At 40.3% G+C, this 11,298-nt stretch overlaps 2 protein-coding genes across 2 annotated transcripts; both read right to left on the reverse strand.

Moving 5' to 3' along the window:
* Positions 1 to 1,909: 1,909 nt before the first annotated feature.
* On the reverse strand, positions 1,910 to 5,685 carry LOC102226036 (extracellular calcium-sensing receptor-like). Its single transcript, XM_023351847.1, has 8 exons — positions 5,612 to 5,685; positions 5,045 to 5,339; positions 4,661 to 4,950; positions 4,273 to 4,568; positions 3,424 to 3,629; positions 3,089 to 3,310; positions 2,878 to 3,001; positions 1,910 to 2,808 (listed from the first exon to the last, which is right to left on the reverse strand). Exons 1-8 carry the CDS (start codon positions 5,668 to 5,670, stop codon positions 1,910 to 1,912), a joined length of 2,391 nt encoding a protein of 796 aa, XP_023207615.1. The 5' UTR covers positions 5,671 to 5,685.
* An 846-nt stretch (positions 5,686 to 6,531) lies between these two features.
* Positions 6,532 to 10,933, reverse strand: LOC102225772 (extracellular calcium-sensing receptor-like). The gene is made up of 7 exons (XM_023350975.1): positions 10,646 to 10,933; positions 10,235 to 10,524; positions 9,732 to 10,027; positions 8,743 to 8,948; positions 8,426 to 8,647; positions 8,224 to 8,347; positions 6,532 to 8,138 (listed from the first exon to the last, which is right to left on the reverse strand). Exons 1-7 carry the CDS (start codon positions 10,904 to 10,906, stop codon positions 7,240 to 7,242), a joined length of 2,298 nt encoding a protein of 765 aa, XP_023206743.1. The 5' UTR covers positions 10,907 to 10,933; the 3' UTR covers positions 6,532 to 7,239.
* Positions 10,934 to 11,298: the final 365 nt, after the last annotated feature.

An 11,298-nucleotide genomic window follows, 5' to 3' on the forward strand; every position in this document is an offset into this window, starting at 1 on the left:
GCTTGGTGGTGTAGTTGTTAACCACCGCGCTCACTTGGTAGTGAATCACAAAAGCGCCTCCAATCACAAAGTCTCCGTCCGTGGAGAACGCAGGCAGACGAGGGGAGCCCTGCAAGGAGCATTTCACCGACGAAGCCTTCGTCTCCACACCAGCAGTGGTTAGAGGATGCACTGGCTGGAGTGCCGGTTGTACATCATTCAGAGACACACCCAACACAACAGCTGGCAGCAGTTCAAATAAACACACTGCTAACCTCAGGCCAACTTCCATGCTTCAAGTGTTTGTCGGCTTGGAGGAAGTGGGGTTTTTATTGGCCTTTACGCATCACTGACACATCAGGTGACTGTCTTGACACACTTGATACACACAAATCCTTACAAAAGTAATAATAAACTTTAATTTGCTAGATTATAGCCACAAACAACAATGTATTGTACAATGTACACTGCTCAAAAAAATAAAGGGAACACTTAAACAACACAATATAACTCCAAGTAAATCAAACTTCTGTGAAATCAAACTGTCCACTTAGGAAGCAACACTGATTGACAATCAATTTCACCTGCTGTTGTGCAAATGGAACTTTGTACAGAACAAAGTATTCAATGAGAATATTTCTTTCATTCAGATCTAGGATGTGTTATTTGAGTGTTCCTTTTATTTTTTTGAGCAGTGTATGTACAGTATGTGTACATTTGTGAAGTGTAAGGACCTTGTGTGCTGTTTAGTCACGTTTTTAACTAAAGCACCACACTGAGATGGCAAAGTCAAAGGCTGTGGGCAACATATGTCTTAAAACGTTTGCATCTGAAACTTTTGTGCAGCTGTTACTGGAACTCAGGCTGGCTTTTGGCGCAGCTGGTCATGACACAGTTATTGATAATGAGGGTGAATGGATTTTAGTTTCCAGCACCTGGTAACACTGCCAAACGTACCCGAAGCTGGTTCGATGACCGTGGTGTTCCTGTTCCTCATTGGCCAGCAAACTCAACCTGACCTGGACCTCTTAGAAAACCTCTGGGCTGTCAAAGAGGAAGCTGAGAGGAGGATGACCTGGAAGAAATCTGGGTTTCCATTGCACCCGCACAGCGCCACAGGCAGATCGCCTACATGCCTCGCCGCATTATTGAAGTATTTCCTACCAGAGGAGGTTCAACTAAGTGTAGAGTGAATTAAAATGTAAACACTTTCCAGAAGTTTGATATTTGTGTATAAGATGTCTGTTTTTTAATGGGTCTAACGTGATATTCTAGTGTTCTGAAGCAATGAAGTTTGGAAATATTTCACTCCTTGTAGTCAATCTCTTTAAAATGACCATTTAACTTGAACTTACAATGTATTTTTAGCTTTACAACCCAGCCTGAACGGAGACATGATTTTACTTTTTAATATTCTTCAATAAAGAAAACAAAGCCATCACAAGCAAAGCATCAAAGTGTACATCACATTACTTTTATAGTTAGTTTCTCCATTAAAGGATTTTTTCAGTCACGCAGCATTTTCTTCAAACACGCCGTCACTGCTGATCCGTGAATCATCCCATCATCGAATCAGGATGATGCATCTTGTAGTCAGGCTAATGAGTTGGATATAAGCCTTGAAAATAAGTAGCATATTTCAGGATGTTTTTAATCTTTGGAGAGTGGCATTTAAATACAGCTGTCGATAATTAAGTATTCAAGCGAAAATTTACCCCTCAAAATTACTTTTTGTACAGTTTTTTTTTCATGATTTATTTTTGAAACAGGACAACACAAACAACAACATCTCTTCAGTGGCACGTCATGCGGCTGATATTTCTGAAATTTTAAAGCCTCGTGAAAAGAAATAAAGCTGGATCAAATGTTAAGCAGTTGCATCAACATGGCTTAACGCACATTTTGATTTCAATCGCCACATGGTATACTACTACTTTTTGTTCATTAAATATTTCTTGGTGTTCTTTTCTGGCTGAATCAAAATGATGAAACACTTTGGAGCAAATATACACAGTATCAGTCCAAAACTGGAGGCCAGAATAGCAAATATCTCCACAGCCACAGTAAATTTTCCAGGAGAGCTGACATAAGCTGGGATGAAGGTGATCCAGACTGCACAGAATATCAACATACTGAAGGTTATCATCTTGGCTTCGTTGAAATTATCAGGTAGTTTCCGAGCTAGAACAGCTAACACAAAGCAAAACACAGCCAGCAGGCCGATGTAGCCGAGCACAGCCCAGAAACCAACAGCAGAGCCTAACGCACATTCCAGGATGATCTTCTCCTTGTAGGTGGTCAGATTTTTCACTGGGAAGGGAGGACTCACAACCAACCAAATGATACATATTATAACCTGAATAAAGGTTACAGACATTACTGTCATTCTTTGTTGTAGAGGTCCAAACCATTTCATTGCATTACTACCAGGAAGTGTAGCTTTAAAGGCCATTAGAACCACTATAGTTTTCCCAAGAACACAGGAGATACAGAGAACAAATGTGATGCCAAACGCTGTGTGCCGCAGCATGCAGGACCATTCAGAGGGGGCTCCAATGAAAGTTAATGAACATAAGAAACACAGAGTCAGCGAGAAGAGCAGCAGGAAGCTCAGCTCTGAGTTGTTGGCTCTGACAATTGGAGTTGTTCTGTGATGGTAGAAAAGCATTCCTGTAATTATAGCCAGACAGGCTCCACTAACAGAGAATACAGCCAGGATGATTGACAGGACTTCGTCAAAGGAAAGAAACTCCACAGGTTTGGGAAAACAATTGTTCTTCTCTGCATTAGGCCAGAACTCTCTGGGACACAGGAAGCAATCTGGAGCATCTTAAAAAAAAGCAGCCATTACAACAGTTCATATTTTCATGAAGTGATTTACATAGAAAATAAATGTACCTGTCATATTACTGATCTCTCCTTCAGGACATGGTATACAGTCATAGCAGCAGATTGGTTTTCCTTTCTGCAACACTTTACGAGTTCCTGGAGGACAACTCTCTGAGCAAACTGACACTGGAACCTGAAACAGAGGCAACATTTAAACAATTATTATGCAAAATTCTAGTCTAACTAGTTCACAACTTCTTCATTTGATAAATTAAAGTACTTGTGTGCCATCTTCCAGCCAAGTTAGGTTCCTGTTGATACGAAACTGTTCCCCCCTCTGCAGTGATGCGTCGTAGTATCCCACTGTTACCGGCTCAATAACACCTTTCTCACTCTTTTGCCAGTTTACCAGCTCATAAAAAGCTATGGGGTCCCCATTAACATCGAATGACACATGATAGCCATTTCGAGAAAAGTTCACTTTCTTTAGTTCAGTTAAAACCTACGAACCAAGAAAAGGAGACAGTAAGAAATCAGTAGCAAGGTTAGAAATGAATAAAGAAGAAATTTACAACCGATTTTTAACTCTGGCATTTACTTATTATTCAAGCTGACCTGTTGGGGCTCCAGTCTGATGTATTTATTACATTGTGTAGTTGCATTTGTTTCCTCACATATTACATTGTGTATAGCATGCGCTATTGCATAAACAGCCTTGTACACCATGTTAGAAACTCTTAACTGAGATGTTTCAGTGTACGGACTTATAAGGGTTTTTAGATCTTCAGATCCATCACACATTCTCTTGTTTTGTTTAGAAGCTGAGGACAAATAAATTAGTGAATAAAACTGATGTAAAGAGACAATCTGAAATTGATCAAACAATCATGCAAATAATTTAGTTTTATTGCACATAGTCTCAGGTTATAGCATGATAAGTATTATACAACCTTGAGTTTTCTTTTCAAGACTAAACAGCCAAACTTTCACAAAAATCACAATATTGTAGGTTAACATAAAATTAGTAACTTTGTGGTTCAGTGTACACCTTATTCATTCACAAACAGTTTGACAGTTTTATATTACTGCTTAAATTTATGACTGACAACTGTTAGACTATAAACAAAATCTGCCATTGTACTTGATTAATTTGAAAATTATGTTTCATATACAATAAATAAAAAGTCTGAGAGTGTTTTTTTTTACAAATATATATTACTTGGGGTATTTCAAATCAACACTTTGATCCAAATCAAATAAAGAAACATGAAACTGGCACATCTAATAACAGCAGAAGGAGCAATTCACACCCTGAGAAATGACTGGAAAACATTTCTTACCAATTATGTATCAAGTATCATCAAGTGAAAACAATTGTTTTGTTTAATGTAATGCATACAGTTACTAGTTTGTGTGATTACACCAAAAACAAACTGAGGGAGAAAGAGATAAAAACCTTCTCACCTTTTGTCAGGCTGCAGTTGAACGCATCCTCCCAGAACTCAGTGAGAACTGAGGACGCAGAAACTTCAGAGGGAGAGAGATTTAAAAGGAAATCTCTCAAACCTGGGACCACAGATTTCTGAATAGCAACACCGATGGCCCCTGTGCAGAAACTGAATCTCATCAGGTTTGGGTCAGTTATCCAGGCCTCGCTTCCAATCCACTGACGAGGTGGAGCTGGCTGCCATGCCAGCTCTTCAAAGAGGATTTTCATGTCTCCAGGAGCTGCAAATGCCACGACTACCGTTGCTGTTGACCTGAAGAAACAGAAATTCAGTCATATTACTAATCATTTGCTGAGTCACATGTATACAAACACATATGACATAAGCGAGTGACGCAAAAAAACCTCCGGACAACGTCGGCGACTTTTCGGATTTTGCTCTGTGGGTGGGTCCAGTCGAAGGATTCGATGTACTCCACACAGATCCCCTCTCTGCGTGCCGTCTCAAGAAAGGTTGCTATGCCGTAATTTCCATAATCGGAGTCCGAATGGACGGCTCCGATCCACGTCCAACCAAAGTGCTTCACCAGTTTGGCCAGCGCAGCGGCTTGGTAATAATCACTGGGAATCGTTCTGAAAAAAGTCGGGTACTCCTGTTTATCAGACAGGCAGGCACAGGTAGCAAAGTGACTCACCTGCAGGAGGACAGATTTAAAAAAACACAACAAAGATGTGATAGAGAATATGTGTATTAGAGTTTCTGTTAGCAATGAACCTGTTTTTTCCTACCAGAGGGATGTTGAATGACCCCATGATGCGTGACATGCTGATGGATGGAGTGGATCCAGAGTCTCCCACAGCAGCCACCACCACTCCAGACTGAGAACAGTTATCTCCTTTGTAAAACACAGGGTCCTGACCGTTTTCCAGCTGAAATGCCACATGTACAGCTACTGGCACGGCGGAGCATGTGTCATAGATCTGATAACCCAGTCTGATGCCAGGCAGCAGCTCTGTGCTGTTGTTTATCTCCTCAATGGCAAAGATCATTGTGCGGGAGAAACGCAGATCCCGGGCGTTAAAACTGCACAGAATGAAATGTTAACCCTGACATAAAAGTATTAATAATAAAAAAAAAACCCTGAAAAACAGTATGAGCAAGTTGTGGAAAAAAATAAATAGGATTATTAACAATTTGATAACAGAGATTTTAACATTTTACTTGAATGAAGCTGAGCCCACATTGAGGTTATCATCAATAAAGCTATAGCTACATCTATGCAACTGTAAAGATATATTTTCTTTGGAGATCATAACAAAATGACATAATTTACAACATTTCTCCCTCTTACTAACCTTCCTGTGCATCTCGGCAGCTCAGGCTTTGTGGTGTAGTTGTTTACCAGTGTGTGCATTTGGTAGTGAATAAAGAAAGCCCCTCCAATCACAAAGTCCCCATCCATGGAAAAGGCAGGCAGACGGGCAGAACCCTGCAGGCTACATTTCACCAATGGAGATTCGGCGCTGACACCAGCACCGTTCAGAGCGTCTGTTGACTGAATGGTTCTTACCACGTCATCATTAAAGGAGCCAGCAACAACTGCAATTAACAGGTTGAACAAACTCACTGCTAATCTCAGGCCAATCTCCATTCTCCAAGCGTGTGTAGGCAGCTAGTGTGTTTTATTGGTCTTTTACGGCACACAACAGATCAGGTGATCATTGGAAAATGCATGACATCACCAGTCATCTTTGAAAAAGTGTATCATGATTTTTCTTGAACTTAATTGGTTCAAAAGCACCGCCTTCAACTGACTGAATTCGCTTTGGTTGGGCTGATTTTTTTTTTTTTTCGGTGGCGTATGAAAGTATGTTTTGTTCTCTACAGGACTTCAGCTGTTCACTCTTGCTTTTAATTGTGTCGAATAGTTTAACTTGCATACAAACAGTTTTGGGGCAACTCTAATACCTTCAGATTAATGTCAATATTATCTACATCGGCAAAGAGGAAGTATTTGAGCCTGTTAGAGGAAATGCTTAGCTAAAACTCTCAAAAAAATATAGTTCAAGTTTGACACTGCAGTGTGAATTAAAGCTATTTTAAATCAAACAAGGTAATGTTACAGGCAGGTTAAGCTAATGTATTTCATAATTAATTAGAGTTGCGGAAGGTATTTTATTTTATTTTTCAAATAAAAACACATTTTTATTTTAAAAATATATTTTATTATCCCCTTACAATGGGCTAAGTCAGCGTTTTTCTCAAAACTCCCTACTGCAACTTTAAGCTAACTAATTCATTCTTATACCAACTCTTATGTAAGAAAAAAAACAACAACAAGAAGTAGGTGCAGTGAAAAACATGGGCTATCACTGATAGGATAACAAGGCAGTTTACTTTTGAAACGGAAATTATTCTGCCACGTATCACAGATAGGGAATACAGTTGAAACTAAATGTTTACAGACACCAAGTAAAAACATCTAAAAGATGTTTAATTTAAATCAGAGTTAAATCACACTTCAATTTATTTGCTTTTTTCGTGCTTACGGCAAAATTTGCCTGTTGCTACATGTGTTCCTTGCTTCTTCTTTTTATTAACATACAAACGTCATGTCAGTCTAGTGTAGTCATATGCAATGTCTTAATTTACTAAAATTATCAAATCAAATCAAATTTTATTTGTATAGCACATTTAAGCAGCAAGGCATTTCAAAGTGCTTTACATCATATCAAACACAGAAACACAATGCAACATAGAATCAACAATCAAACCATGACATGAAGTCAAGTTCCAGCATTAAATGTGTAATTGATTGCGTTTCAAATACAATCCTAAACAGGTGAGTTTTAGTCTAGATTTGAAGGAAGTCAGTTAAGAATTATGTTAAGAATTCCAATTATAGAACTTTTTGAAATAAAATGAGTTGCCATCACCTCTGCTTAAAAAGTGATTGTGTTTCCAAGTCTTTGACAATGTGGGATTAGTTTTTGTTCATGAGAAATTTCTTGGTGTTCTTCTCTGGCTGAAACAAAATGATGAAACACTTTGGAGCAAATATACACAGTATCAGTCCAAAACTGGAGGCCAGAATAGCAAATATCTCCACAGCCACAGTAAATTTTCCAGGAGAGCTGACATAAGCTGGGATGAAGGTGATCCAGACTGCACAGAATATCAACATGCTGAAGGTTATCATCTTGGCTTCGTTGAAATTATCAGGTAGTTTCCGAGCTAGAACAGCTAACACAAAGCAAAACACAGCCAGCAGGCCGATGTAGCCGAGCACAGCCCAGAAACCAACAGCAGAGCCTAACGCACATTCCAGGATGATCTTCTCCTTGTAGGTGGTCAGATTTTTCACTGGGGAGGGAGGACTCACAACCAACCAAATGATACATATTATAACCTGAATTAAAGTGAGAAACACGACAGTCATTCTTTGCTGTGGAGGACCAAACCATTTCATTGCATTACTACCAGGAAGTGTAGCTTTAAAGGCCATTAGAACCACTATAGTTTTCCCAAGAACACAGGAGATACAGAGAACAAATGTGATGCCAAACGCTGTGTGCCGCAGCATGCAGGACCACTCAGAGGGGGCTCCAATGAAAGTTAATGAACATAAGAAACACAGAGTCAGTGAGAAGAGCAGCAGGAAGCTCAGCTCAGAGTTGTTGGCTCTGACAATTGGAGTTGTTCTGTGATGGAAAAAAATAGCCGCTGCTGCAATTGTAAGACAGGCTCCACTAACAGAGAATACAACCAGGATGATTCCCAGGACTTCGTCAAAGGTTAAAAACTCCACAGGTTTGGGGAGACAAGCCTCTTTCTCTGGATTAGGCCAGAATTCGTCATGGCACAGAAAACAATCAGGAGAATCTAAAAAAAAATAAATAAACAACACAAATGCATTTTTATTTTGATAATTATCTAATCGTGCAAACATTCATGCGAAAGCGCTTACCTGTCATATTACTGATCTCTCCTTCAGGACATGGTATACAGTCATAGCAGCAGATTGGTTTTCCTTTCTGCAACACTTTACGAGTTCCTGGAGGACAACTCTCTGAGCAAACTGACACTGGAACCTGAAACAGAGAAAAGGTCAAAATAACAGCTTCGCCAGTATAGCAAACAATTGCAGTTCTGATCATTAGCCTCGTTACTTGTGTTCCACCGTCCAGCCAGATTAAGTTCCCTTTGATACGGAACTGCTCTCCCGTCGGCAGTGATGCATCATAGTATCCCACTGATACCAGCTCAATAACTCCATTTTTATTGCTTTGCCAGTTGACCAGCTCGTAAAAAGCCACAGGATCACCTTTATCATCAAAAGAAACATGATAGCCATTTCTGGAAAAGTTCACTTTCTTTAACTCAGTGAAAACCTGTAAAGTAAGAAAGAAACAGAGACAGAAAGGAATCAACGGCCTCACTTTAAAAAAAAAAAAGCTTCCAGATCACCTTTTTCACTCAAACTAACCTGTTTCGGCTCTAAGCTGGCGTGTTTGTCACACCGGACGGTGGCGTTCCTTTCCTCACACATCGCATTGTGAATGGCATGTGCTATCGCATAAACAGCCTTGTAAACCATGTTGGTCGCTCTCAACTGAGACGTCTCAGTGTACGGGTTCTCAAGCCTCTTAATGTCTTCGGTTCCATCGCACACTCTTTTGTTCAAGTCAGCCTCTGGAAACGGATAAACGCTTTTAGTCTGTGGAAGAACATTTGCACACTCGCCTTGGACTTTAAGCATTAGGACATGGGTTCAATATGTTTTGACGCAGCTCACAGGAATGCAGATGCCAGCAGTTTGTGCAGTTTGTGAGTGTGTGACGTCATTCTTGAGGCTCTAGAATAGCTGAAACACTCCGGCTTCACTTCATGTTTGTTAAGTTGAGAGAGAATTAAAAGTGGCCAGAAGTGACGCAGCGCTGGGCTTTTCAATCACATACATTTGAAGAAGAGTTAAAAAAAAGGATACAGAAGCACTTTTTATGACATCCTACTTTTAAACCTAAGCACACACTCAAATGACAGAAACCATCCCCGAGCCTTACCGAAATCTTTTAAACGCTACGAAAAATATTTTAAGAAAACAAAAGGTTCATTTTCATTAAAACACGTTTGTATAAAATGAGACATTTATTATTAGTAGTAGTAGTAATTTTATTAGCAATAGTCGTAGCAGTAGAAATAGTACGTCTTCAAAACTATGTTTAAGTATAAATTACTGTATTAAAGAAATTACTAAATGAAATAAAGATGAGCCATTATGTAAAACAGCAGGTAAAACAAATGAAGTTGAATGAAAACAAAAACAAAAAAACGTTTGGATCCTTTGACCTACCAAGATTTCATTCATGAATATTAAAAGAAATGTCTCGGTTTAAATATGTAAATGAGATGTAATCTCTTATCATGGAAATGCGTTTATAGAACAGATGACAGCTTAAATCGCGGGGTCCTCACTTTCTGTCAGGCTGCAGTTGAACGCCTCCTCCCAGAACTCGGTCAGCACGGAGGACGCAGCCACGTCAGAGGGAGAGAGGTCCAGGAGGAAATCTCTCAGCCCTGGGATCACAGATCGTTGGATGGCAACTCCGATGGCGCCGGCGCAAAAACCGACGCTCATCAAGTGAGGATCCGTCACCCAGCCCTCACTTCCGATCCACTGACGAGGTGGAGGGGGGTCCCGGGCCAGCTCCTCTAACAGGACCTTCATGTCGCCAGAGGCCGCGAAGGCCACAACAACAACGGCTGTTGATCTGGGTTCACAAAATACATACAAGTTAAATGAATTAATCTTTTAAACACGTATTTTTGTGACTTGCTGTTTATGCATGAAAACAGACATCAACTCTGGGCATCTGGGCTTCAATGTAACTGAGAAAATGGACAAGAACGAACACATAAAGTAACCTTCTGTCACATAATCTGTCTGCAAAAAAGCAACATTTGAAACGCTCAGAAACCTTCGGATCACATCGGCGAGTCTTTGGATCTTGCTCGGTGGGTCGGTCCGGTAGAAGGCTTCAGAGTACTCCACGCAGATCCCCTCTCTGAGCGCTGCGTCGAGAAAGGACGCCATGCCATAATTTCCATAATCCGAGTCGGAGCGCACCGCGCCAATCCAAGTCCAGCCGAAGTGTTTCACCAGCTTGGCCAGCGCGTCAGCTTGGTACTGGTCACTGGGAATGGTTCTGAAAAACGTCGGATGCTGCTGCTTATCTGACAGACAGGCACAGGTGGCAAATGGGCTCACCTAAGGATGTAATTAAACAGACCATTTGTAATTTCATTTTATTTATTTATTTTTTTTCCAATTTAATAGAAGTAGAAATACACTTTAGAATTTTAGTGTGCGATAAATCCGCACTTCTTACCAATGGAATGCTGAAGGAGCGGAAGATGCGCGAAATGCTGATGGATGGAGTGGATCCAGAGTCTCCCACAGCAGCCAGCATCACTCCGGACCGAGAACAGCTCCCGCCCTGGTGAAACACGGGGTCCTGGCCGTTTGACAGCTGAAACGCCACGTGCGCGGCCACGGGCACCGCCACGCACGAGTCATGGATCTGATATCCGAGACTGACGCCTGGGAGCAGCTGGGAACTGTTGTTTATTTCCTCAATTGCAAAGATCATTGCGCGCGAGAAGCGCAGGACGCGAGAGTTCAAGCTGCACAAAACCAGAGGGTGGATGTTTAGACAAAAACCTGGCATCAAATAGTCACGAAATCGGTCGGACTTAACAGAAAACAACTGATGACATAATTCATCTGCAAATCCAAAACATAAATGAAACTTATCATACTGATTTTTTTTTAATTACAGTTTCACATTTTTTTGATGTTACATGCTTGTTTTATTATGTGTAAATCCTAAATGTATGTAAGTGTTTTTTCCCCCCCATTATCCTAAATGAGGCCTCTGTTATTTGAGGTAACAAATGTTCTGTTAATAGCTAGAAGAGCATTCATTATAACAACAACAAAAAATTAATTAAATCCTTTTCTAATATACAACATGAAATTGCA

The sequence above is a fragment of the Xiphophorus maculatus genome, chromosome 18 (genome assembly GCF_002775205.1).
Source record: "Xiphophorus maculatus strain JP 163 A chromosome 18, X_maculatus-5.0-male, whole genome shotgun sequence".
NCBI lineage: Eukaryota > Metazoa > Chordata > Actinopteri > Cyprinodontiformes > Poeciliidae > Xiphophorus > Xiphophorus maculatus.

Excerpts from the sequence above, each read along its gene's own strand:
- LOC102226036 (XM_023351847.1), bottom strand. The coding sequence starts at position 5,670 with ATGCACACACTGGTAAACAACTACACCACAAAGCCTGAGCTGCCGAGA. Across the intron at positions 4,569-4,660 it reads GTCGCCGACGTTGTCCGGAG|GTCAACAGCAACGGTAGTCG; the intron begins GTTTTTTTGCGT and ends CTGTTTCTTCAG. Across the intron at positions 3,311-3,423 it reads TCAGACTGGAGCCCCAACAG|GTTTTAACTGAACTAAAGAA; the intron begins GTCAGCTTGAAT and ends CTTGGTTCGTAG.
- LOC102225772 (XM_023350975.1), bottom strand. The coding sequence starts at position 10,906 with ATGATCTTTGCAATTGAGGAAATAAACAACAGTTCCCAGCTGCTCCCA. Across the intron at positions 10,525-10,645 it reads GCTCCTTCAGCATTCCATTG|GTGAGCCCATTTGCCACCTG; the intron begins GTAAGAAGTGCG and ends TTACATCCTTAG. Across the intron at positions 8,348-8,425 it reads GGCTGGACGGTGGAACACAA|GTTCCAGTGTCAGTTTGCTC; the intron begins GTAACGAGGCTA and ends TCTCTGTTTCAG.